Source organism: Semicossyphus pulcher, unplaced genomic scaffold (assembly GCF_022749685.1).
Source record: "Semicossyphus pulcher isolate SPU_LCO1_2020_fin unplaced genomic scaffold, fSemPul1.0.p SCAF_15, whole genome shotgun sequence".
Lineage (NCBI taxonomy): Eukaryota > Metazoa > Chordata > Actinopteri > Labriformes > Labridae > Semicossyphus > Semicossyphus pulcher.
Window position 1 is genome coordinate 15100138 of NW_027211659.1, and position 26528 is coordinate 15126665.

At 43.9% G+C, this 26528-nt stretch overlaps 1 protein-coding gene across 2 annotated transcripts in view; it reads right to left on the minus strand.

Annotated features, from left to right (window-relative positions):
* Window positions 1-525: 525 nt before the first annotated feature.
* The window catches only part of map3k13 (mitogen-activated protein kinase kinase kinase 13), a 33179-nt gene continuing 7176 nt past the window's right edge, over window positions 526-26528 (minus strand). The window contains exons 2-15 of one of the 2 annotated variants that reach the window (XM_069663235.1): window positions 21169-21248; window positions 9569-10269; window positions 8737-8920; window positions 8442-8633; window positions 7531-7689; window positions 7232-7390; window positions 7003-7111; window positions 6660-6769; window positions 6312-6428; window positions 5362-5505; window positions 4506-5256; window positions 4330-4400; window positions 3861-4152; window positions 526-3748 (exon numbers count right to left, since the gene is read on the minus strand). In XM_069663235.1, the coding sequence (XP_069519336.1) occupies window positions 3647-3748; window positions 3861-4152; window positions 4330-4400; window positions 4506-5256; window positions 5362-5505; window positions 6312-6428; window positions 6660-6769; window positions 7003-7111; window positions 7232-7390; window positions 7531-7689; window positions 8442-8633; window positions 8737-8920; window positions 9569-10202 (3024 nt within the window). In that variant the 5' untranslated portion in view covers window positions 10203-10269; window positions 21169-21248 and the 3' untranslated portion in view covers window positions 526-3646. Of the gene's footprint in view, window positions 3749-3849; window positions 4153-4329; window positions 4401-4505; window positions 5257-5361; window positions 5506-6311; window positions 6429-6659; window positions 6770-7002; window positions 7112-7231; window positions 7391-7530; window positions 7690-8441; window positions 8634-8736; window positions 8921-9568; window positions 10270-21168; window positions 21249-26528 lie in introns of both variants that reach the window. The other variant, XM_069663236.1, reaches the window with a different exon arrangement.

Genomic DNA, 26528 nt, shown 5'->3' on the forward strand with positions numbered 1-26528 from the left:
TATTTTGGTCATACAATTTTGGTTTTAAATTATATATCACTTTTGTTTATTTGTTTTTAGTCGCGTGTATATATAGAGTAAAGGAAAGTGCATGGAAAAGATAGATTTTTCTACCTTCAAGGCTTATATTTTATTGTGGCTTATTCTGTTATTTCTTCTATACCAGTTATCGCACACTATAACTGGTAAGAAAAAATACTACATATATACTAGCTCCTATATAGCTATATAGTCCTGGCTCCAAGTTTAGCCTATAATCAGTATTATTGCTGGAAATTTTGGTTTGGCTTTTTTGCAGGTAAGGCATACAATTTACAAGAACTAGAAGTGAACATGGTATGGTAAAACAATGTATTTCCTAGGTGTGTGATTTAGTGCAATCTGAGTACATCTAAAATCCAGGCCATGATCATATGTTACATTGAACAGTGACAATAAGGTTATAAATTGCTTTCACTTTGTATAAGTCAAGGTCATAGCTATGGGAATAATAATCAGCATGAACAAAAGACAGACCACAGTGTGTTGGGTACAGTACATCAGCATTTATTCCATGCAGTTGTTTGCTCTGATTTTATTCTCCCAGATACCCATTGCACTGTACACTGGATAATACAGGAAACTGACAGGATTGGTTGATCGTAATGCCATTCAACAGGAGAGGGAGTTGGAAATGAGAGTAACAAAGAAAACAGATGTTTGATACATGGGATGAGGCAACATGATGTCAACAGTTAGAGACAATTTCACCGAAATTCAGATGTAAGTAAGTAACTGGTATTGTGATTAAAAATGAGAGGAAGGGGATCTCTGCAGAAGCACAGAAATCAGCATCACACATGCTGTCAGGCTTAACGTTTTATTTACCCTGCTGAGACAGTCCAATGACTGGCTTTTGGTTGTACTAGAAGTGCTTCCTTATAGCCTATGTCCAGTTAAAAAAACAGGGGAATGTTGCTGATAAAGACAAAGATGATCTAAATGATGAATGGTCCCAAAGAGAAACATAGGAGATGTTCGTTATATGACATTGCTTTTGTTCTACCATAAAAATACTGCCCTCTTCATATACCAATTCATTGTGCTTCCTTTTAAATAATACTTTTCAGGAGAAATCACAGGTCATGACGTTTCTAAAGCTGCCTGAAATTATAAAGAACAAAACACCGTCGCAGTCATTCATAATAAATTAACTCAGTAATCATGTAGGCCAGCTACAAAGAAAAAAAAGAATCAAAATTAAATTAAAACTTTATAACAATCGTACTTCACAGGATATATTCCAGAAAGACAAATGTTAACAGCTTGATCGGATTACCCAGTCGTTACAATACACTAGGTTATTTCACACGAACGTAAACAGAGTGAAGGAGGAGGCTCGAGGAAAGGCAGCAGCTGCTTTCGGTACCACGTGTGAGCCTTTCAAAAGCTTTTCGGTGAAAGGTAAATTATCCATCTGTACAGTTTTAGATTCACCTTCTGCTAAAAGACTCACACCCTCCTGCAGTGTTCAATACTGATGTAATACAGATTAGAGTATTTCCTGCTCGGCTGGTCATCAGAAGCTCTGTCGGAGCTGTGCGATACGTTAAAGAGAGAGGACAGAAACAGGTTACATTACATTTACAGATGATTATATACAGGAGTAACTAACACTGAGATGAGGTGTGAAAACCACGAGCAGCTTAATTGCTCTGTGGCCTTGTCTCTGGCTTATATTCCTAACTTAGAAACTCAGCCGTCTGCATACACTTGAGCTGACATCTTGACATCATTATCGTTAAATTCAACCCTAGCTGGCTGTTTTTTTTTTCCTCCAGCAGCACGGTCATTAATTAAAGCGGATGACAAACACTCTCACAGGGGTTAAAATAAAGCTCTCGCAGGTGCAGTATCCCATTTCAAAGACAAGACAAAAAGTGATATTGCTGGGATTTTTTGGATTTGGATGCTCATGGGAAATATCATTTTAATTCCCTTGGGTAGAAAAAAAAAGGGATGGAGTTGGGATGTTTACATAACCCAAAGAAAAGTCATTGTAACCGTCGCCATCTAGTGGCTGCTGATATATTGCTCCTGCTCTAAAACGGCAACACAAAACCTGAGCATCAATCTCTGGAAAGGCAAGTTCACACAGATGGGACAATTTAAAAAAATAGCATCTATATGAAGCTGTTTTGTACTTCCTGCTCTCCTCTAGCCACCAGCCACTGTGTTGTGTCTAGCCAGCTAGACGGCCTTATCCTGAGCACCGACCTACATTATTGCTGTTTTACTCACTACAGCACAGAGAAACAATTATTGGACGCTGCGTTATCAGACAGTATAAATTACCCTGCGAGAAAATGGAGCATGGGAGATGCTGCACCGAGTTATTTAAAGAAACGGGCTACTGCACCTGGGTTGCAACTAAAACGCTCTAAATCTACATAACATTATTTTCTGTTACAGCGATAAAGGGTTGAACATCAAGGCTATCTGTAAGACGTTTTTTTTTTCTTTAATATTCCTGCACAATCCGTTTTATTATGTGCCACTCTAAGAAGATTCCTACGTACAACAATTGGTCCAGTGCAGTTTCTCACAGTCCTTGAACTATCCTGAGATGAGACTTGAAACTGTAATGCTAATGGAGAGGAACGGGCTTTGTTTTCACACACACGCACACACACACACACTTATAACTCCCTTAACTCTAGGTCATGACATCTGATTGATGATGACGATGACGTTGGCGTGTCTGGGTCACAGAGGAAGAGACTCTTTTTTTTTTGTGTGTGTGTGTTTTATCTTCGTCTCTGTCGCTCTGCTAGCTTGTCCGCTTCATGCAGTCTTCCGGCAGCGTCTGCAATTTCAGAGCTGCGCAGGCATGCTAGGACAGTTCAGCATGGATCCTGATGACTGGACACTGGTTTTACAGAAAGGGAGGGAGGGAGGGAGTCCGGTTGCGAGGCAGGTTGTTCATGCTGGTGATCGCACTGTTTTCATGAGCTCCCTCTTCCCCACTCAGCGCGGTGGGGAAGGGATGGAAGCCGGGGAGGCGGGGCTCTGAGGCTCTGCACTGTCATAGTAAAGCCAGTTTATCAGAAGTAAAGAGAGTCTCTCTGTTGGTTTGAGATTTTGATCGAGAGCTGTAAGACGCTGAGAGTAGATGTAGCTAGACCAAGGCTTTTACACACCAACAATAGCAGTGATTTCACTCCACAGTACATCAGCACTGCAATAACTCCTTCTCATCATCATCTGCATCTTCGTCCCGTCTCAGTCTCTCCCCAACGCACAGTTAGCCCAGTTTCAAAATGTCTTTCAAAAGTGTTTTATCTGCTTAGATCAGAGAATAAACAGAGGTCCTGAATTTTCCTTCAAAACTCCGACAAAAATAAATTATGAGTGTTACACTATCTACTGTACATTATCATTCAAAAGGGAATCCCTGCCATGGGTTGCCTGGATGCTGTGCTAGAGATGGGGTTTAATGAAAGAGAGGATAACGGGCAGAGGAAGGGGGTTCTGGGAGAGATTGCATGGGGCTCTGCTATAGGGAGCTTTGTTTACAATGTGGTCCTCTTATTGCTGTGTTTTCTGCAGAGCAGAGTGGGACACGACGGCCTCCAGGCAAAAATAGAACCGAGCCCTGGGGGACGTTTCACCACGAGGAAGGAGCCCCGACTTTGTTGTTCCTTATGGTGGCATCGGAGCACTCTGCCTCTGACGAGTCGCAGTCTGAGTCCCCAAACTGTAGAGGATTCTGGGAGAAAGAATGAGAGGGAAAGACGGAGAAACATCAGCACAAGGCTAATATAACTGCTTTACAATACGGAGACACAGTGATAATTAACACACACGTACCCAGTACTGACCTCATAGCTGTGTTCGTCAGAGCACAGTTTTCCCAGTGAGATCTGGGTCTTCACCCTGCGGACGGCGCACTCTTTATCAGACAGGCCGTCTGACTGGGTGGAGATGTCGATGGGGATGTCTGGCGTGTGTGACAGCAGCTCATCCAGGTGCTCCTCCTGACTGGCGCTCAGCCTCTCCAGGGGCCCGCTGTGGGAGTGGTCGCTGGTGTTTCCCTCCTCGCCGTCAGACACGGACAGATTCTCTGAACTGAAGGTGGAGTAGGACTGGAAGCTGCTCATACAGCGATGAGGCCTGCGAGGACACAGAGGGAGGAGAGAGGACATGTTTGATGCAGTTGTTACCTTTAAGACTTGTTATTATGGTTTTAATGATTGTTGTGGTTAAGATAAAGTGAACGGTCTGTAATTTCCTGTGTTGCACCGCATGATATAATCAAGGTGGGAAACTTAATGACCATCTGTATCTTACCTCTGTCTCCTTGGAAACTCCACTTCACTATCAACCTCCCCCTCCTCCTCTTCAGATGACTCATCGCCGCCCTGAAAGAGAGACAGCTGTTAATACATCAGTTTCACGGTTTCATAACACACACACACACACACACACTAGAGGCTCGCCCATGTGAGGCTTCCAGCTGTGCTCACCTTCCTGAGAGGTCTGAGGATGCGGGGCAGTGCAGTGGGCAGGGTGTGTGCGTGTTGGGACGCTTCTTGTTCCTGTGGTTCAGCTTTCTTTGTGGCCTCTCCGTCTGCAGCTGGGTCTTTGCCGGGAGCGCCTAAAGAGGACTGGGTCCCTTCCTGGGTGTTAAGCAGTGAGTAGTGAGGTAATTCTGGGTGGTTAGATACGGGAGGGGTCTCCTGACAGTGAAGGCATCCAGGGAAGGGGTGAGCCTGGCAGCAGGGACACAAAGAACCAGCACCAGCAACTGGGACGGGGTTGGAGCTGGTGGATGAAGTCCTCTGTCGCGTGTCTGCGTCCACCGCAGTGGATATGAGGTCGGGGCTGGATTCAGAAACGCGGCGCTGCAGGTGGTCAGTCTGAGGGCTACGGAGGGGGGCGGCGGGGCCAAAGTAGCGCAGGTTGTTGGCACAGTTGACGACGGCTTCCTCGCGGCCCTTCAAAGGGAGGAGGGGCCCCTCGGGTAGTGCGTGGTGGTGGTGATGGTGGAACTGCTGCTCCTGAAGGGACAGGGTTTCTTCGAGTGCCCCAGCCAAAGGCTTCAGCAGCCCGGGGAACTCGCTGTGGCTTCCTTTGCTGTTGGCGCGGCGGTGGCGAGGCTTGCTTCTGTATCGGGCTTTGCCAGGAGGAGTGGAGACCTTCGGGCTGGCTGATAGCGGCGAGGGGGAGGGGAGAGGGTCCATGCTGGGGATGCCATCAGAGCGCAGCAAGTCTGGCCTGAAAGAAATGCAGTCAGCAACATTAGCATAATGCTTCAAAATGCACCATTTTATTATCCTTTATTGATATTATTGAGTGGTTTCTTTTTGCTAAGCCACAGACCTTTTAGCGGTGGGCATCCCGGGTTTGTGGGAAATGCTTCCTTTCTTCTTGATGAGCTTCTCGACAGCGTTCGACCTGACGATGGGTCTGACCAGGTGCCGCTTGTAGGTGCCGGGATATTTCTTCTCTACTGCCTGCTCCCTCCTGCAGGGATGGCAGAATAATGTCTAGTTATATGACGGTGCATTTACATTCAGTTCATTTAATCTTACAGTTCTTACAGGGGCGGCTGTGGCTTAGTGGAAGAGTCGGTCGTCTTTCAATCGGAAGGTCGGAGGTTCGATCCCCAGCTCCCTCAGGCTACATGTCGAAGTGTCCTTGGGCAAGACACTGAACCCCAAATTGCTCCCGGTGGCATAGCCAACGGGTATGAATGTGATATCTGATTGACAGTTGGGCACTTTACGTAGCAGCCTCTGCCATCAGTGTGTGAATGGGTGAATGTGATATGTAGTGTAAAAGCAGCTTTGAGTGGTCGCAAAGACTAGAAAAGCGCTATATAAGTACAGTCCATTTACCATTTACCATTTTTGGCAAGCACAGCAATTATTCAGAAGAGGAAGGAAGTCTTGATGAGTGAAAAACAAGTCTAGGAATTGGCAACATGCAACAGAGGAAACATGAGAAAACTTCCCATCAAAAACAAATAAATACCCAAGAGGCTTAGCTGGAAATGTGAAAAAAAAAACAAAGACTCACAATGCTCCATTGTTCTAGTTAACACAAAGTAACCCACAACAGTGACTTTGTTTCTCTTCTGTTCTTCTCACTAGCTGAAGTCACAGTTGTTTTGCCAGGTTAATGTAATGATTTTGAATATTTCATTACTGGAAATGCTTCTGAGAAAGAGGAAGTAGTTGTAAACTAACAGCCAATCAGTCCTGACAAAGAAGAAAGAAGCAGGATAATAGTAAACAGGGTAATGATAACTGTGTAAACTGTTTACATACTTCATCAGTTCCTTCTCTCGGACCTCCAGCTGCAGCATGATGGCGCTGAGCTCCATGTAGAGGTTGTTTGCTCGCTCCAGCTTCCTCTCATAGTGCTCCCGGATGTCCAGAGCGTGCCTGAAAAGTAGACAAATTACTTCCAACAACTTCTGCTTCAATATCAATCATTTACACTAAATAATAAAAGAAAATCTCTCTAAAATACAGGAGTAGTTTGGAAATCAGGAGGATCAACCATGGATTGACAGGCAGAAAGAATCCATGGCATCAGCAGTTAACATGTATACTATTGCTTTCTTTTCCCGTTAATGAGGTCACCTCATCCTCCTGCTGTCATTTCTTACACACCTGAGTTCATCCCGCCGGCGTCGGATGAGTTCTTCGTCCAGCCTGTGGATGCAGGTGCCTTCACTTTTGATCTTCTCAAAATGTTTCTTCACCTCCTCCCTCCATTCTGACTGTAGTATAGATGTGATAGATATACATTAAGACGAAGCTAGACATCTCAAAATCCCTTCATATATTTAAACTCAGCACTATGACTACGAGAAAAATATCATCCAGAGGATGTAAATACTTTAAATACAACACTTATTGTTAGTGTATTATCATAAGAGTAAACGTGTGTAGAGTCCTGTGACTTTAACAAAGTTAATGCAAGGTTGTTATGTTATGCAGTAACAGTGCCGACCTGAGACTTGAAGTAGGTCTCCTGAGGAGCTCCCAGGACATCAGCCGAGGCAATGTCGAGGTGTAGGAGGATCTGCCGAAATGAAGGCCTGTTCCTGGGCTTGCCTTGCCTGGAATCAGACAACAGGTGGAGGGGATGTGATTAAAGTGGAGTACTGTAAGCATTAGTCTTCAAGTACAACACACTTTTAACATCTTAACATATAATTGGAAGTTTGATCCACACTCACCATGTTTGTTTCATTAGGATTTTGAAGCCATCCGGGCAGGTGGAGGGAACAGGAAGGTGGAGACTGTTGCTGCCGACACCCCAAATGATGGCTGAAGAATCCACGTCTTTGTAAGGGATCTCTCCGGTCAAAAGCTCCCATAACACAACTCCAAATGACCTGCAGCACGCAAGTATGCGAGTCAGTTACTACTACATTGACATCAACAGAACCCACTTAAAATATAAGACTTTTATTCATGATAGAAACACTATGAAATTCTAGCTTGAACTGTAAATAATCTGCATTTTAGTACTCACCAGATATCGACTTTTTCAGACACAGGCTCATTTCTTATCACTTCTGGGGCCATCCAGGCCACCGTACCCGCAAATGACATCTTTGTACTTTTGTCGCTGAGCTCTTTGGACGTTCCGAAGTCAGAGATTTTCACAGTGTCGTTGTGTGTGACCAAAACACTGAAACAGACACAAACACGCACATTTCTTAGACTGTTTGGTCCTTGTTTACACCCATGTTAACCCTTTCATGTCAAAGCCGAGCTGTGTCAGACGGGGTTTAACCAGTATTATTTTGTTTTTCTGCTGAGATTCCACTGGTTTTAAGAGTAATGAGTTTTTTCGTAGCATTTCAATCTTAAAGCCTCTAAAGATGCAGCTGTGACAGGAGCACATTTCTGCATCTGAATCACCCCATTAGCTAAATGAGACTGACCTTTCCAGCACATTCAGCCTGCTATCATTCTGCTGACTAATACAGTGTTCAGCGCTGCTGCAGCATGATAATATTGATTAGAGAAACAGGGCTTCAGTGTGCGCAGGACGAGACAGGATGAGCAGCATGAGACAGGACACTGTGTCTTATTCTGGTACATTACGGGGACCAGCTTTTTATTAATTATGAGAATGACATTCAAGTTAATGTCAGACCAACCACAGCTGAAAGGACGTATTGTTTGTGTCGCTGTGGGCTAAGAAATCCTAAACAAGGCTGCTTAGCTGTTTTTCTCAGATTTACAGATCAGGTGCTGCATAGCTGTGTCAAAACAAGAAAACATACTGTACTCTCTTCAGGAGGAAATATCAACTTTTCCTTTTTACATCCTGAAGATTTTTCATTCCAGCAAACTATATTTGAATCGCAACTCAACCCCGGTTGTAAATAAGGATTCTGCTCTCATTTTACAATACACACAAAAGAGGAAACTCACTTGGGAGACTTGAGATCTCTGTGGATGATCTTGTGCAGGTGTAGGTAGTTCATGCCGCTGGCGATGCCTGAGGCCCAGTCCACCAGCAGTCTGGGGGTCACCTTCCTCCCGGCCCTCAACACCTCGTACAGCTGGCCCTGAGCGCAGTACTCCATGATGATGCAGTAACAAGGTGCCTGCGTGCACACACCCCTAACATGAACAAAACACAGAGAGAGATGTAAGAGATGTATAGAAGCCCCAGTCGAAAAGAAGACATCAGGTCACATGCAAGGTCAAGTGTGTGTAGACTTACTTGAAGCTGATGATATTCGGATGCTTCAGTTTTCGCAGGTGTTTAATGTCCGTCTCCTTCTGCTCGCGCACCTTCTTGATGGCCACCTCCTCGGAGCGGAACTTTCCCAAGAAGACGGCTCCCTGAGCACCGCTGCCGAGCCACTGCAGCTCGGAAATCTCCTCAAACGGAACCTCCCACATGTCTGGAAACAAGGAAATCACGTTTGTCAAAACACAAGCTAGAAAGATTGTCCTTTTGAGGCGTATACGATTTGTCTTTTTATACCGTTTGTGCTGCCACATTTGCCAAGTTGGCATTTGGGGAATTGGCGTATTCACTTTCTTGCCAAGAGTTTAATTACTTACTATTACTATTGATATCACTGGTCTTGTCTGTAGGATAAATATGTAGCTACAGGAAGCTGCCAGTTAGCGTTGCTTAACTCAAGCCTGGAAGTAGGGGGAAACAGCTAATGCTCAAAAATTAACATGTTATCATATGTGTAAAAAAAGCACAAAAGCCGTGTGCAAAACTGCAATAAATGACTGAGATGTTTAAATAGTGAGTCATATGTTTATGTCCTCTTGTTATGTTGTTTGGAAACCAGCAGAGAGGAGAAGCCATGCTGCTGAATCCTCCATTAGCGGCCCAAAGACCAAACCTAGTTCTGTCTAACCTCGACTTGTATCCTGTAGCCTCTGTGTGCAGCTAGCAGCAAGGTGAGTCTACCTTTACCACGACCTCAATTCAAACTGACAGTTGTAGAGCTTCACCCTCAACAGTAATACGGTGAAGCCAAGGGTGGCTCTTCAATTACAGTTCAGACTCCATTAGTAGAAACGGGACTCACCCTGCTGCTGTAGCTTGTATTCTGTCGAGTACGTCTTCCCTATGATGTTCCACACCGGCCGCAGACATCCAAAAAGCCCCTCTAAGAAGCCGCCCGAGCCAGGCCCCGCTCTGTGGAAGTGCAGCTTGATGTCATCAGGGTGGTGATGGGGGTGGTTCTGCCTCCCCTCTCCATTGTGGTCCATGGGACAGTCCCCTTCTCCCATCTGCTCCTCCATCCCACTCCCACACCCGTGCTCACAGGAAGCAGGCGACACAGCTTCCTCATGGTCCTGCTCCTGCAGCTGGAGCACGCTGTTGTCAAAGTGCCCGCCCTCGCTCCGTGTGGAGTCCACACTCAAAGCTATGTTCGGGGGGCTTACACCCCCGAGCATCGAGTCCTCGTCCTGTCCGGGCGTCTGCAGGGGAACGGGCAGGTGTGTGGGCGGGGCCAGGTCTGTGATAATCTGAGGAGGTAGGTTGGATGGAGGTGCCTGAGGAGGCTGAGGTTGGGAGTTGGGCGAGTTGGATTTCTTCATTGCGTCCCCGACCACGGTGAGTTTGAGCTCCTCCTTCAGCTTGCCCACCAGCAGACTGGGGCAGGAAGTCCACGAGAGCACCTCGGGGGAGCTGCCCATAGTGTCGTGCATGTGCATGGGCTGCCCAGGGATGATGAGTGGGGCGCGTCCTAACACACGGGTTTGTCTGAATGCTGGAATTCACCTGCAGAGTGTGGAGACAGAACAACAAAGAGAGACAGGTTAGACCCATTTGGTTGTTGCCACCTCTGATACAACATAAACACTATTATAACAGTTGCCATGGGGCCCTATTACATACACAAAGAGAAATACAATCCTCTCATTTCCTCTCATAGATGCTGGATTGTGAGAGCTTACGTTAATGATGATTATTTTTAACTATGGACTGAAATCCCTGCTGGATGGAAGAGGTTTGAAATCCTGTAAAATGAGAGCATATTTTAAGACGCAGTTGCTAAATCAAAGAAGTACGTAATACAATTCTGGGAATTTTCTGGGAAACGGTTGGACTTAACCGATCACACACGCGGGGCTTTACTGTGCTCTATGTGAAACAGAAACAGTATAGCAGGGATTAAAAGTCTTGCTGTGTATTAGGACCGCTGAGAGCGAAACATCTGGCACACACGGCCCGTTCTCACTGCTGAACCAGCAGGGCCGGCCTCTGCCACCTCAGGCCCGTAGCCAGTGTAGTGTTACACAAGACGTCGCTGAACCAGGGTCAAGGAGGGGACAGAACTTTCCTAAAGGTCTAAACATTAATTAACATGTCACGAGGGTACAATCCTCCATCACACTGTATGTTATTACAAACCATAATATGTAGGCTATAAATATATGTTGTAACACTAACACTTTATAGATAAAACATCCAGAAAGGAGTGTGTGTGTAGATACTCTTGTAAATAAATAAGCAGGAAAATCATGGTGTCCTCACAAGAAATCATCGCACCAATGGAAAATCACCTTAAAAAAAACTATATTTATATAAAGACGAGCTGTTCTTTGATTTGCAACTTTGCCCCAAATGTCCAAAGACATCCAGAGATATCAAAGCAGAAGCTTCCACGTTATGGCAAAATCTTTATTATACCACAGTTAGTTCCAACCAAGCAATCTGATTGGATAAGAGGCATTCCATGAGTGCTGATATAGAGAACAACATCACTGGGACTTTTCACTCTGTCTCAACCAGGTGTTCTGAATACCGTTAATTAACATTACAGCAGACTGTGTATGTCTACATTGCTCTGGCTGGTACCTCTGAATCACACAGCAGACTCTTATTTCACTGGCTGATGATTAATGAAAACACACAGATAAATGTAAATGATTAAAAACAGCTGATCAGTGGTAACCTGTAGATGCAAAAGTGGCAACAAAAGTCCTGTTTCAGTTAAGTTGTGAAACTAGTTGAATAAAAATAATAGCTGATAACACACACAGATAATCAAACATCACGACTTCAAGTATGAAGTTGCTTAAATAAATGTAAATAATCTTAAAGAGCATGTTGCATACTATCCAAAAACGATTGTCACCATGTCAACCGAAGCCTGTGGCAAAAATACACAATATTTCAAACATGGCACATGAGCTCAGCGCAAATACACAGGATATGTACGGCAGCTGAGAATGTGACAGCTTAAAGTATATACACGGATAAACAAGGATTATACTGTGTGAAAAAAATAATCTCAACTCCTACTACTACCTACTACCTTTTTCTGAGCTATAAATAGCATCACACGGATCATCACTGATCCAAGAGTTGAACTTCATGTCATAACAATCGGTCCAACTACAGTTGCCATTGGAGACAGTGAGAGTTGATTGAGAGCTAGGACTAAGCTAGCTGGCTCAGTCGAGGAAAACTACTGAACTGTGCAACCGTTTTTTCTGTTAATGCAGTTTAAAGCCACAATCCAAAGCATTTTCATAGCATGATTATGATGTCATACATTACGTTATTTTGCTGGCGTTTTGTTCGTAGAAAAATTAGACAGACAATCCTGAAGAAATAGTAGGGGTCAGATACAGGAGTGTATTCATGCTGCGTGCCTCTGTGTCTTTTTCAACACTACCACTGGGAGTTCAAATTCAGAAATGTTCAAATCCTGCACATGGGGGCTGTAATTTGTTGCAACTGTAGAATAGCCTGTGTTTTCAGACAAACAGATGGTCATTTATCCAGGCTGACTGTGCTTGTTTACCAATCCGGGCAAAAAAAAAAAGCACCACAAAGCAGTGAATCAATTGCTTTGTAAATGACACTTGATTTTTTCCCCCCTCTTTAAACCCATGAGGACACAGCCTTAGAAATCCAATCAAGTTTGAGGGGGCGGAAGAAAAGCGGGACTAACGGACAGAGAGAGATAGTGAGAGGCTGTACAGTGTGTACAGTCGGGAACAGAAGATCAAAGTCCAGGAGGGAGGAGGCAGCAGGGTGAGCTGGCTTTGGTTACGTGGAAGTTTCCTGAAGGGGAGAAGGCGGCCATGAAGTCCAATGGAAACACACTTCATTTATGCTGCCCTCTGTGGGAAACACTGGCATGAGCGCGCAGCTCTTCCTGTTGGCATAGGTCAAAGTACAATAAAGCTTTGATCTCTGATGCTGATAACTTAACTGCTGAATTGAAACTATCAAACATTTGTCAAGCTTAGTCTATGTAAACAGCCTTACTGATGTCCTGTGTGCAGCAAAGAGTGTCGGAAAAACCCTGATTTTTAATATACAACTGCTTTATTTACTGTTTTTATCATTTTTAATTTTACTTAACTTGAAAAATAATCCAGCACTGGGGAAACACTGAATGATAACATTTTTCTAGCTTTGACGAACATAACACTCTACACTAGTAACAAAGTGTTGTTTGCTATCATTACATGTTAATTTATGGGGCGGCTGTGGCTCAGTGGTAGAGTCGGTTTTCAATCCGAAGGTCGGATGTTCAATCCCCAGCTCCCTCAGGCTACATGTCGCAGTGGCAAGACACTGAACCCCAAATTGCCTGCTTGCTATGAATGTGATAACTGATTGACAGTTGGGCACTTAACGTAGCAGCCTCTGCCATCAGTGTGTGAATGGGTGAAGTGACATGTAATGTAAAATGCAGCTTTGGTCGCAAAGTATATAAGTACATTTACTTATAACATGAAACCAGTTCTTCTTCTTCAGCTTTAAAACAACAGTTACAAATGGCAGCCATTATTATTAAAGTGCTGTTATACTGGATATCAGCACTGCTGTTTCAATATAACCACAGCCGTGCTGATATGCAGTACAACAGCACTTGTTTACTGTAATGTTTAACAACACTATCCAGAACACCTGAAAGCCTCTTGTCCAATTAAATTACTTGGTTTGAACAAACTGTTGTATAATGTTGTATTTTATTACACAACTGTTTTGGAGAAGAAGAAATGAGAAGCTAATAATTTATATTGGATCGGTGCATTGACTGGCGTACACGCTGATACCTGATAGCGCCTTTAAGGCAATATCAAGGGCAATTCAGATACCGGTGTCGGTATCAGAACAACTCTATTAACTATGAATTTGTTACATGGCATTTTGCCTTTTTGAATACAATAAAGCGAAGAAAAGGAAAGAAGGGGAATGCCACATAAAAAGTTCCTGACGGGATTCAAAGCAGAAATGCTCACAGTTACATGGTGTGCATCCTTGTCTGTCGTTCCACACAGATGCTGCTTGCATGTTACATACTGTATCTGCTGAGGGGGTAACCTGAGCGCTGTGAGAGTGTAGTGGCTGCCAGAAGCTCATCTATAATGCAGGCCTGTCTCTAAGCAGGTTGCTGAGAGTGCAGGGGAAGGAGAGAATGCTCTCTCAGGTATCCAATAAATCCGTCCCTTCCACAGCCGAGACAATCGAGCTGCTCGTGAAGAGGCCCGAGCTGTAATTCCACCCCACGGGCGATTCTCGGAGCTGGGCTTCTGACGTGGGCCAAGGTGGGTGGATGTGGTCGGCTGGACAGAAGCACGCACTTGAAGAGACGAGCTTGCACGCAAAGCAGCAGCTACATAGCCGTGTTAAAAATGCGCAATTAACTCACCTAAATACTGACTACAGAGCACAGCCTGATGCCTTCCAAACGTTTGCACTCACTTTGCCAGATCTCTTTCCTAATCAGGACTGAGCTTATGCCTTTATATCTGAAAACAAGACTAGGAAACAGACCTCTCTCCCATTAATCTCTAATGAAAGATCTCTATGGCCATATAATCCAATGAATAATGTCTGTGCTGCATCAAGAAGGCTCAGGGTTTCATTTACAGTCATTTATTTACAGGACTTTCCAAAAGTGACCTTGATTACGCAAAAGGACACGCTGACCATCCCTCTGATGTAACAAAAAGAAAGATAAGTTACATGTTTGGAAGGAGTAGAAGTTAGAGAATGAAACAATGCAGATACTCGGCAGAATGGCTACAATGAAGAAAGAGAGAGAGAGAGCTGCAGAGAGAGAGAGAGAGAAATTATCAGGGGCTGATCCTTTAATCCCTCTACAGGCCTCTAGAAACAAGCTTGTACAAACACAGCCCCTATTCAGCCCTCCCCCTCCACATACCCCTCCACACACTTCCTTTCAGTTCTTGCCTCCCTAAAGGCGGCCTAATGCCAAAAGGCCAATGGCACAATGCATCATGGTAAGTCATTCTTCAGTATATGACCACACTTATAGATGTGGAGCAGGCCTCGCTTGTAAAGTTACTGTACTGAGGGTGTGTGTGTGTGTGTGTGTGTGTACACGGCAGCTGGTGCTGGAAGGGGATTTCAGTTTACACGTGCTCACACACACACACACACACACGCCCGGGGCGTGTCTGGCAGGATCCAATAATCCCACTACTCCCAGCAATCCACTAGGGATGGGGGGTTTGTGTGCCACTCAGCAAACGCCAATATGGTTGTTTAGATTGTGTTTCAGCAGATCAAATCTTACCTTCCACAACATAATAATGCAGCAAAAGACTCATTGTTAACATATATGCAGGTGCACACACTGCATTCATGCTTACACAGCAGCAGCAGCAGTGTCATCTGTGTCTCCATCACTCTGCTCCTCATTAAGGGAAGCCCTGCTGGGCCCCATAGGGGGGACCTCCCTTTAGGTGACAGCTGCGCCAACAACAAAGACCCAATTTAGGCCCTATCGCACCTCATCATTCACACGTTACCATGTCAACACAGCATCCATCCTGACCTTCTGCTACCAGTCACACTCGCTCTCATCCAACACTCAGGTTCAGGAGAGACCAAAAAGCCTGGAGGTTGCTTTTTTTTGTATCGGCTGAGCTTGTCACAGAGTGAAAGCAGACCTTGTGTGTGTATTTCTACTGCATCAATTTACCTCAATAAAGAAGGGTAAGAATTTAATCCCCCATGTGCTACCTCATGTTCCTGCACTGCACTTTTAAAAAATCTGACTTAGATATCATTTTGAAAGCTAAGGCCTACAAAGACGTACGACTGCAGCACAGTGAGCCGGGGTCAAACCTTTGTAGAGATGCTGTTCAGATCCGGCAGACTGGTCTGCTCCAACGCCTCATTGCTGGAGGGAAAGATAAAAACGAGCACCAGACGGTTTCTGTCCCTCCTGACCTCCTGTCTCGAAACAAACGGAGCAAAAATGGGACCTTGACAGCTCCTCAAGTAACCAGTTAAAGGAAAAGAGGATAAAAAAATACGACTGGACAAATCAAGAGCGTGTTATCATCTTAGTTTAGGAGTCTCTGTGTACTCAACTACACAGTAGACTGTCTGCGACTCTCTGACACAGCTGATCTCTGTTATCTGCCTGTTTCTGTAGTCGATGCAGACTATGGACTTTAATGGCCGGCTCTCATCCTGTGAGTCAACAATGTTACAAAACACAAATCTTAAAACATGCCGCTAATGGATTTCCTTCTCATCATTGAATTATAACATATTTAGCAGTATGAACATCCTATACAGAGACATCGGAAACGCGACTCTGCCAACAGAGCGGCCCGGGCCTGATTTGATTGTCGGGATGTGGGCTGACGTCTAAATCAGCTTTCCGCCGCTATCATGGCCGCGAGTCCTGCCAGAGGGGGATTGTGCAGCCAGCTGAAGGTGGGTGAAAGTAGTAATCTGCTGGTGTGGGCCCAGCGGTGGAGGGAGAATAAACAGATTCTGGCACAGCGTTCAGGCATCTGCTGTGACGTGGCTGACATTTTACTGAAATCGCTCATTCTTCATGTTCTGATTCCCTCTGGTGACTCACCTGGGCTGGCTTAAATACCTGGTGGTGGGAGGAGGGGACAGCAGGACACAGAACAATAACTAATACTCTTTATTTAGTCCTGATACTGATTCCAATACCTCGCCTGGAGTATTGGACGAGTTCACCTCCAGTACCAAGATGAAAAAATATATATACATACATGTGTTGACATGAAACTGCTTATTATTATGTGTTTTGACCAATGACTTTATTTATAAAGATGGATGATGCGTCTCCATCTGCTCTCATTGTACTTATCTGAAGCCAATATACGGGCGCTGCCATCTTGTGCTAGTGACATCATTTGGAGCCAGAGGCTGCGCCGTAGAGATCGGCGGGTGGAGTAGCACCTTCCGCTAACCAAAACTTAACTTACGGAAAAAACACGGCAAAGATCTCACACGTGTTTAACAGCAGAGCAGCTTCTTTGTGTTGGTCTGAAGCAGACGTTCACAGATATGTAAACTTTAATGACTGTAGTGATTGTGTTAGTTACGTTTCCTCTCGCCGTTCCTCCTCTGCTCTGATAATCTGGAACAGATCCGCTGCAGGAGCCGGATTTGTCAACAGAGCTGTCAATCATTCTTTTTACAGCATCAAATAACTAATTAACATGTTTGAGAAACATTTATTTGCCGTGTATTTTGATTTTATAGTTTGACTCATGTCCCATCTGATGACATGGAGGAGGCGGGCTTTATGACCTACACTGCAGCCAGTCAGCAGGGGGCGCTAGAAATGTTTTGGTTTCAGTTTCAGGGAGCTGTCATGTCTTCCGTCTTTTTATACAGTCTATGGTTTTGACTGATTTAAATTATTTTAACTTATATTGAGAAAAAAACACTTGATTGTGAGATTTTAAAAACAGCGTTATCCGAGCTTTGACTTACACACGCTGCAATTGTTTGTTAGCATCAACTGATAATTAACGGGAAATCCGTTATTCCTTTTCCACATTACTTAGGTTGATAATAAACTAATGTATTGTATCGTGCATAGACTGGCACATGCGCAGATACCCTGTACTGCATTTAGGCCACATTGGAGGCATTTCCGACAGAATCAGAACAACACGAGAAGGCTGGATTCCTCCTTGAAGAGGGCGAGAGCAGAAACCAAAGTCCTGCTTTATACAACCAAGCTGACAACATTAGTAAAACTCTAATATTCAGATAGAGTTTTAGCATGTAAATCATTAGCACCCCAAACACGCACATAACATAACTTGTTCCTCAAATAGCCTCAGCCAGTACCAGCCAGAATTGGGGAAAATAAATAAGTGAAGAAAAGAGTGTGCGCCATCGACACGTCACACGTTCTCCCTCCAGCTTCGTTCTCTCAGCCTCTCTCTCAGTGAGGCTGCAGCCGGCGCTGCAACCAGAACACACAGCCTCCTCAAATCTGCAACTATCACGCACACTGTGCTCTAGAAAAGCTCGCAGGGCCGCAAAAAAATCGGCCTTTTCAGTCCAGCTGACTCTTTGTTCACAGCGATGCTTAACGATAAAGCTTCAGAGAGCTGTGTTTATGAACTCTAACCAGATTCATCTGGATGGATGATGAATGCAAACAGACAGAAAGGGACGGAGAGGCCAAGGAGACAGTGAGGGGAGAGAGCGGCTCAGGGAGAAAGGTAGAGGAAGTAAAGTAGAGTAGGGAGGAAGGGACGTGGAGGGGTATGGTGTATTTTGTCTGTGTAAGAAGAGATAAATGAAGGAGACTAAAAGAAGAAGCAGAAACTGCTCTTCTGTGGCTGCGTGCGGCGCGATACTGTACCGACCACGCTCCAATGGGAAAGACTCCCAGAGCGACAACAAAGGACACAAGAGGAGCCGGCTCCATGTGAACTGGGCCTGTCTGCCCCGCACGGCCAGGAGAAAGCAGCACAGACACACACATTTAGACACAGACAGAGAAACACACACACACACTCAACGCTGCACACCAGAGCAGCTGCTGCCACAACAATCCCCCTTGTGCTCTTTTAATAGGGACGGCCTGCCTGTTCCGCCAACAACAAGGAGCGAGGAGAGAGACAGACACACAAAAAAGTGACACAACAGACAAACGCGCAATATTGCGAGAGCCTGGCTGCGACTGACACCATTTTAACGGCTGCAAAATGAAAATACACACAGCTTCAGACGGGGGAAAACTGAGCAGGAAGTGGGTTTTGTATGACAAGATACTCTCTAAAAATCAATACGCATTAGTGCTTCCATGAGCTGCTGGGGTCATTATATCCCTGCATGCTCATCTATGATTTAATATTAGATCCTGAACATGAAGCAGCTGGAGTCAGACACAAGAATCCAAAACTCCTCATGGATGTGAATACGCAGCCATTATTTTAAACGCGCTGTGGAGGATGGATGCATGGGGGGACGGATGAAGCTCTCCCCTCCTCCTCTCCTCTAAAGCCCGGCTGCCGGCTACTCATCCAGTGCGGTTACATAAACATGCTTAGCAGCAGAGGACAGAGGTGGACACACATACACACACACAGCTTTCCTGCTGCCGAGAGATGGATACAGATGTAAAGTGGGGCGAGAAAAGTGAAAGGAAAGGAAACACTCGTATATGAAAGTGTGTCCCAGAAAAGTCTCTCATCTCTGACCGTCAGCGTTATAAAGCCTTGGAGGAGGATTCGGCTGCTACATCAGGAGGTGGAGGGCGGGTTTTGTAGGTCTATACCTTTACCTACATCACAACCTGTCCTTCAGAGGGCACGGAGAAGCACTGCATCAAAAAAAAACAGCAGCAGCATCACCGCTGAGCCTAAAATAGCTCCTGCACGCACCGACGCACGACGGCTCGACACACACTCCTGCAGCCGCACTGCTACTGAACAAACACCGACAGCTGATCTGCGTACAAACACCCACACACACACACTTGGAGCACTCATAAACACATGTACAATCAAGGGAAACACTAGAGATGAATAAAAAAGCAGGAATGCACAAGTAGGTCCTTATCAGATGTTTGTTAAAGACACAGTATCAGCAGATTACTCACAGCAGACAGAGCTCAGATTCATGGTCCTCTCTCAGCTCTGAGGCAGGGATGAAGGGATAAAAAAAAAAAAAGAAAAAGCTGCCGGGGGAGAGAGGATGAACAAGGCGGTCAGGACGGAGAAAAACAGCCAGAGAAGCAGAAGGAGAGAGAGAGGGAGACAGAGGCAGGAGGATGACAGACATTCCTCTAACTCCTGCAGCACCTGGGCCGTGAGTGGGTGGCCGGCAGCGTCACCGAGTCGCTGAAGACCTGCTCACGTCACACTTTTCATGAATGGAGCCGTCTGACGCAGAGAGGACGCGGCTCAAAGAGCAGAGGAGGAGGAGGAGGGGGAGGAGGAGGGGTGTGTGAAGGGGGATGCAGGAGGGGTGGAGCCTTCTGCACAGACTCAGAGAGGAGGAGCAAAGAGATGAAGAGGAGAGGAGAAGAGCAGGAGGAAAAGGAGGAGGAGGGGGATGTATTTCAAAGCAGCACCAGCTGGGAACAGCAGGTTCGGCTGCGGTGGCGTCTCTGTAAGTAGGACAGACCGTTTCTGCACAAGAGAAAATCCCTTTGTACAAAATCACTAATCAGTTCTGTGCATGCCGGAGTATAAACACCCCACATACAGTATGACTGCAGACTGGAAGCTGTATTCTACATCATGGGCTACTTCATGTGTGTAAAATGTCACATTATACAGAATCCTCTTCAAACTAAATGTATTTTATATTATATATTTCCATCTGAACCTTTAAAATTTGCTAAATAATTGCAGGTGCAACAATGAGTCATCCTTTATATATTATAATGAATGGCTTTATTAACAGTTAATACTTCTAAAAATGCTCGCGCATGTGATAGTCCTTGTATGTGATGCTTCCTTCTGTGTTGAAAAGACGATCCTTCATTGGAAGGATTGTGGGTCTCTAAGGTTGTTGCTCCAATTCAAACCTCTTTTAGGACGAAAGTCGTGGAAATAACAGGAAAAGTCCTTATAAATGTCTTATAACTCATCTGTGAAGTATTACTTAATTAGTTATTACATGTTAATAAAGCCATTAGTTACAACCAATATACTGTCTGTTCACAACGCACTGTTTTTAATTTTATACTGTTAAATATTTACACCCACATGATCTTGCACATACCTGCACATCTGTACAGCTCTTGAAGCGCTTTCTTATATATATTTATATATATATTTTAGACTTTATTTTTATTGTCTTTTTTTATCTCATTCTTTATTTTTTTTATATTCCTCAAAGTTCGCCGACAGTGAGAGTACGACTCTTTATAGTGTTTTACTTATTTTATTCTACTTCTACGAAAGCCAAGAAGTTCTTTGTGGTAATTCCTCTTATAATAAATCATAAAAACACATTCAGGCAGCCACACAGTTCAGACCTGCTCCTCTAGTTCAATATCAGAGTTTGCATCACATTATTATTATTGACCTACTTTTCCACCGCAGGGCGTAAATCTTCTGCACAGCTGTGCTTTGTCTTCATAAGCTAATAGATACTAACAGATAGACATCAGTATTGAATGTTTTTGTACTAATATCACCTCTTTCACCCCCCGACAGGAGTCCATTCCCATGAGTAATAAGAAAGTTCAGGTTTAAGGACTGAAGGGCGACGACAGTCGGAGAGAAAACCAAAGGTCAGAGCCTGAATGTCAGAAGAACTGTTCTTTTCTCTCCCCAAAAGGTCATTTAATGCCTCTCACGATCCCTCACACTCTGGCTGAATAAAGTGGTTTTACTGCAGCAAAGTTATTTTCTCATTCTCACGCGCGCACACACTGACCTGTCAGGTGGTTTCTGGGCATCTCACAGGGTTTGCTTAGAATAACCTGGGCTCAAGTTCGGCTCGGTCTTGCTTCTCACCTGCAAATAAACACACACAAAGGAAAAGGAATTAACTGACATGTAGTTAGAGAGTGAGGACTGGCATGAATGAAGATGAGTCACTGGGTCCATAACTTCAAACTGGAGCTGTCCCAGGATGAACCGAACTGTGGAGTTGTCAGATAAAAATGAGGTGCTACCCAGACAGAGTGGATGTGTGTGTGTCCGTCAGTCTGTATTGTGTGTTTGTGTTGATGGCAGAGATTGAGACTACAACAAAAGGGGGGTAAATCAAAAGAGACTGATTGAGAGGGAGGACCGACCAGTGAAAGGAAAGGCTCAGAAAACAGATGCTCCACCCTTTCCTGTCTTTATGAGCCCAAACCTCTGGGGAAGATGATGATTTTTTTTGGGGGGGGAGGGGTGTAGTAGGAAAGTAATGATGCAAGGAGGGTGGGGGGTTGGCATATTGGAGCAGCATTGTCCAATCTCCATCTTCAGGCCACACCCCAGCAGGGGACACTGCCAGAGGGGGAGGTCTGGTATCCTGGGGCGAGGCTGAGAGGGAGACTTACAAATGCGGCCTTTAAATGGCGTGAAATGACAGTCAAATGAGTCACGGCGCAGATGGCCGAGGATGCTGGCTCTAATGGGACTGACATTAGGGATTGGTGAGTGTGTTAGTAGATTGTTGGAACTGTTAAAACAACACCTTTGTGACGCAAAAAGTCCACAATTAACACAATGTCAAGTATTCTTCTGGGCCTGAAGAGAACAAGAGTGGGTGTAAGCAGCAACTGTTATTTTCTTGCCTTGATGCCGAAGACACACTCCTGTAAACACTGCACGCACAAAAACACAGCAGGGGAATTCCCAAATATACAGCTCTAGTTAAATATTGGCAAACATAGTGAGAGAGAGCGAGAGAGAGAGAGAGAGAGAGAGAGATAAAGATAGAGAGACATAAGCTATCCACTGCAGCATGGATTCAAATACCTGAGCTGTTTGCTTAGCTTTGCTCTGTAGCCGAAATTCCAAAGGTCAGCAGATCACGAGCCTGAGTGCTCATGTGGAAACAAGCAAAGCCACGTTGTGTTACGAAAACAGGCCAGAAACACGCACAATGAAGAGTTTTCAAATTGAAATGAAAGAGGATAGTCTGTACGTCACCAAACACCACACAAGATTGGAAAAAGCACAGGATGCATCAGGAAGACGTCTTTAACTAGTCAGCTTTAAGCCTGATTAGACCATGACTGCCATTAATGATTTTCCGTGCACTTTTATCTAAAAATAGAAAAGCAAATGAGATATAATGTTTGGCTGGGAACGGAACTAGACCTCCACGATATGAGGAAAATCTGTTAACGATCCGAAGGTAGCTAAAGGCTAAGCTGGGGCTTCATTTGATGAAATGTTGAGGCTGAGGATGAATGTAATGTTTGTCTACATTAAATAGTTTTTCTTTTTCCTGCATTTCAAGAAGTATTTTGCGATGTGTTTATTGTAACTGTTTATATCACGATAAAAATTGTAATGAATGTGCAGCCCTACTGCAAGCTTGTGTTTTAATGCTTCTGGCCCGCCTCCCAATCAAACAGATTTCCATCAGACCTGATTCAGGTCGGGCCAATCACATCCATTTATCTGTCTTTTTTTATCTCATTCTTTTTTTTTTATCTTACTCTAAGTTCCCCGACAGTGGGAGTACTACTGTTTAATAGCGTTTTACTTATTTTATTCTACTTCTAAGTTAATTGTTCTGCACCTTTACACCAAATTAAAATTCCTTCTATGTGCAAAGGCAATAAACAAAACTTGGTTCTGATTCTGAACCTAAACTATATAAAACAATGAAAGCCAAGACGTTCTTTGTGGTAATTCCTCTTATAATAAATCATAAAAAGAGTTTCTCAGAGACTAAAAAGGGGAGGGTTTAAAATAATGTACAGAGAGGCACATTTGAGGCATTTTCATGAAGAAAAAAAAAAGTCTGATGTCCACTATCATGTAAAAAAAAAAAAAACTTGAAGTTATCTAATAGTAAGAAAACTGTGTCATGCCAAGCAACTGTGTATTATTTTCAAATAGAAGACATTTAGATGTTATAACTAGCTACTTAGCCGAGCAGCCTACGGCTACTTCATCAAGGGTCTGATTGTTTGTAGCATCCAGAGGAATTTTGGTCTGTGTTTGTCGATAAAGTCCTTCGGAAAATGAAATTTAATTTAGAGGTTTCAGGTCTATATATGCCGACTGTATGTATGCAGGTAACATCTACAAATGTCCCTCTATATGCCCCAAGATTTGGTATCAAATTGGGGTCTCAAAGTCTCAACACAAAATCAAGAATTGTGTAGAGTCACATTTGGTATCAACATGTGGTTTTCGTGATCGGATCACAAGCAGACAGCCATTTATCCGCATACGTCTGGCAGTGTGTACGCACATGTGTCCTTGGCCACATTAAGGACCGCCCACTCTCCCTGTAACCAGGGAGATCACTCGCCTTTCAATCCTGTCTGATTTAGCATTTCCCTGCTGCGTCTCTTAAAAATCTTAAGAAAAAAGTCTAAGTTCTGCACTGCACTTTAACATGATATATTTGTCAGTTTGTTGTAGTATAGCACAACATCGAAAAATGATGGATGTTATAATCCACAGCTTTACACCAGAAGGCTTTACTTTACTACTGCTGTCGTTCTCGCTTCATATAATACCTCCATCTTTCAATTTTTCTACACAGATTTAAATTCATTCAACTTCAATTTAAGTTTCAAATAACTTTGAGGGCAACAATTAGAGATGCAGAAATCTGAGCTTTTCCATTTTCTACTTTGATTAAAGCTTCCTCAGGTAGAAACTGCCTCTCATTAAAGTGTCAATCAAAGTTCACCTTTGATGAAAAGAGAGGGAAAAATCACCAAAATAAAAGCACTGCTATGATAACAAAAATATGAGATGATGAATATTTATGATCATGAGAGAAACACTCCCAAACGACCATATTTACCTGTGCTGTAATTATAGTTACATATTTCTGTGACTACCTGTGACGCTGTTCATTTGCAGTGTGTGGGTCACTGCTAGCTCCGAGTCACTCCACTGCTTGTTATGTAACAGAAGGGCTGAGAGTCTTTATCAAGAAACACCTGTAACGTGGTTTTTGTCCAGCTTCAGACATCTTATTTTGATCAAATCTACTGATTTAAGAAGCGAAACCAGAGAGTGTTTGGCTTTTTTGCTTGAAAAATGACTGAAATTATTAATCAATTATAACAATAGTTATAGTTGTCATTATCTACTCATTTTAGCTGCAGAGGTAAAGAAAGGATGCTGACCTTAGTCCCTCAATTAGCTTTACTCCAGTGGTAAACAAAGCCTCCTGTTCTGTCTCCATCACCGGCACCCCGATATGATGTACGGCCGGTCAGCGCTCCATGTGCCCCGGCCTTGCCTCCGAGTGCAACAGAGCTGTAAACCACACTGTCCCGGCTCCGTTATACACACTCATTACTATTTCACCAGCAGCGGAACAGCAGCACTGACAGCTCCTGTGTCCTCGCATTAATAAGAGAAAAAGCACCATCGCAGCTTACAGTGGTTTACTTTTACAATCTGCCAGCAGTCAGGTAGAGACGCACGGCCAACACGCACACACATCTATGATTACAGACGAATAAATAAGATATCTATGGAGGTCTGTACCTTCTTACAGTTTTGAGACATGTTCTGTAACAAGGCTATCATGTTGCATCCAATGACATGATGATAAAGCAGAAAAGCAGTGATTCAACAATGGGCTGTCTTGGTCCGTGCAGGGAGACCAGACACTTCTAGAGTAGAGATTTCACCGTGTTAGAGTTAAAAAACAAACAAAATAAGACTGATGTTCTCTGCTGTAGGGCTAGTGTACTGGTAATGAGCTATAATATACTATATTTTTTATTATACTTTGTCAACTACAATCAGGGCAAAGTGAAGCTAAGGCTAGATTCTCACTTTTGACACAAGTAGCACAGAAAAATATTTTGCTATAAATTTATTTCAAACAGAGAAACATAGACCTACAGTAGTTACAACAATGCTCTATCAATGTTCTAACAGAAGCTAAAAAACAAAGCAAAAAGCCAGCTAACCTTGACAGCTAAGAGAGCTAAATCACGTTAAAGCTAGCTAAAGCTAGCTAAGGTGATAGCTATAGCTAGTCTTGGTCAAAGCTCTATTTCTAAAACATTTATTCCTAGCTATTCCCTGTGATTGACAAATGTAAATTCTGAGAAACCAACATTTTGGTAATATAGTTTGTTTCAGCCCATATTAATAAGTAATAATGTGTAATAACCATCAAATAAGTAACAACAGCTAAAGCTAAAGCCGCTAAAAAGTAGCTAACGTGGTGTTAGCTTGGCAGAGTTACAGTTATGTTGACAGCCTTCCCAACTTCTGACTCTAGTTGGATTTAAATGACTTGGACTTGCTAAATACTTACATTTACAAGAGTATTAAAATGCATAATTACAAGTTTATTATTTTAATTTCAGCATTATTAACAAATGGAAGGTGAGAAAATAAGCTAAAGAACATACTTTGCTCATTTGTTTCCCCTCTCAGACTGTCCAAAGATAGAGTGCAGTATTAGATACTATGTATTAGGAATGTAATATAGTAATCAGCCCAAACAGACAAGGTAGATTTTGAATTACTTTTATGTTTCTGTACAAACTTGTGATGAGGTAACAATTGCTTTTTTGGGACCAACTGCAACCCTATTAAGCCCAGAGCCCACTGGTCAGCTGTTGGATTCAAATAAATACATTGGTACTGAGTATGTTGACTTCATGCACGAGGACATAACTGTTTGCCTAGGATGGAAACAGGCCGGCATGGCTGATTGGTTGCTTTTACAAAAGGCCGACATGGATGAGTGAGTCCTGCACACAACAACCACTGATTCTGAGAGGCAGATAATGCTTGTGAGATTACTGTGCTGAGCCCACCAACAACCCTCAGCCTGACCAATCCGCGCTGAGAGGAAATTACATAACAATGACTGTTCAACACTACCGGAGGATTGTGCCCGCACCACAACAATCCATCCATCCCGTATCCCTCTTTATCATTAGTGCAGAGTCGACTGCAGGAGCGGCAGACAGCGCGCCTGGTTGGCTGGGCAGGCCTGCCTCTGAACTGTATGCACCTGATAATCCGGAGCCTGATTTATGGGATTGCGTGCAGAGCTATAATGCAAAACACAGCAGCCAGTCTTAGATAACATAAAATGTTATGAAGGCGCTCAAGCCTTCTTGGTTTAAATTA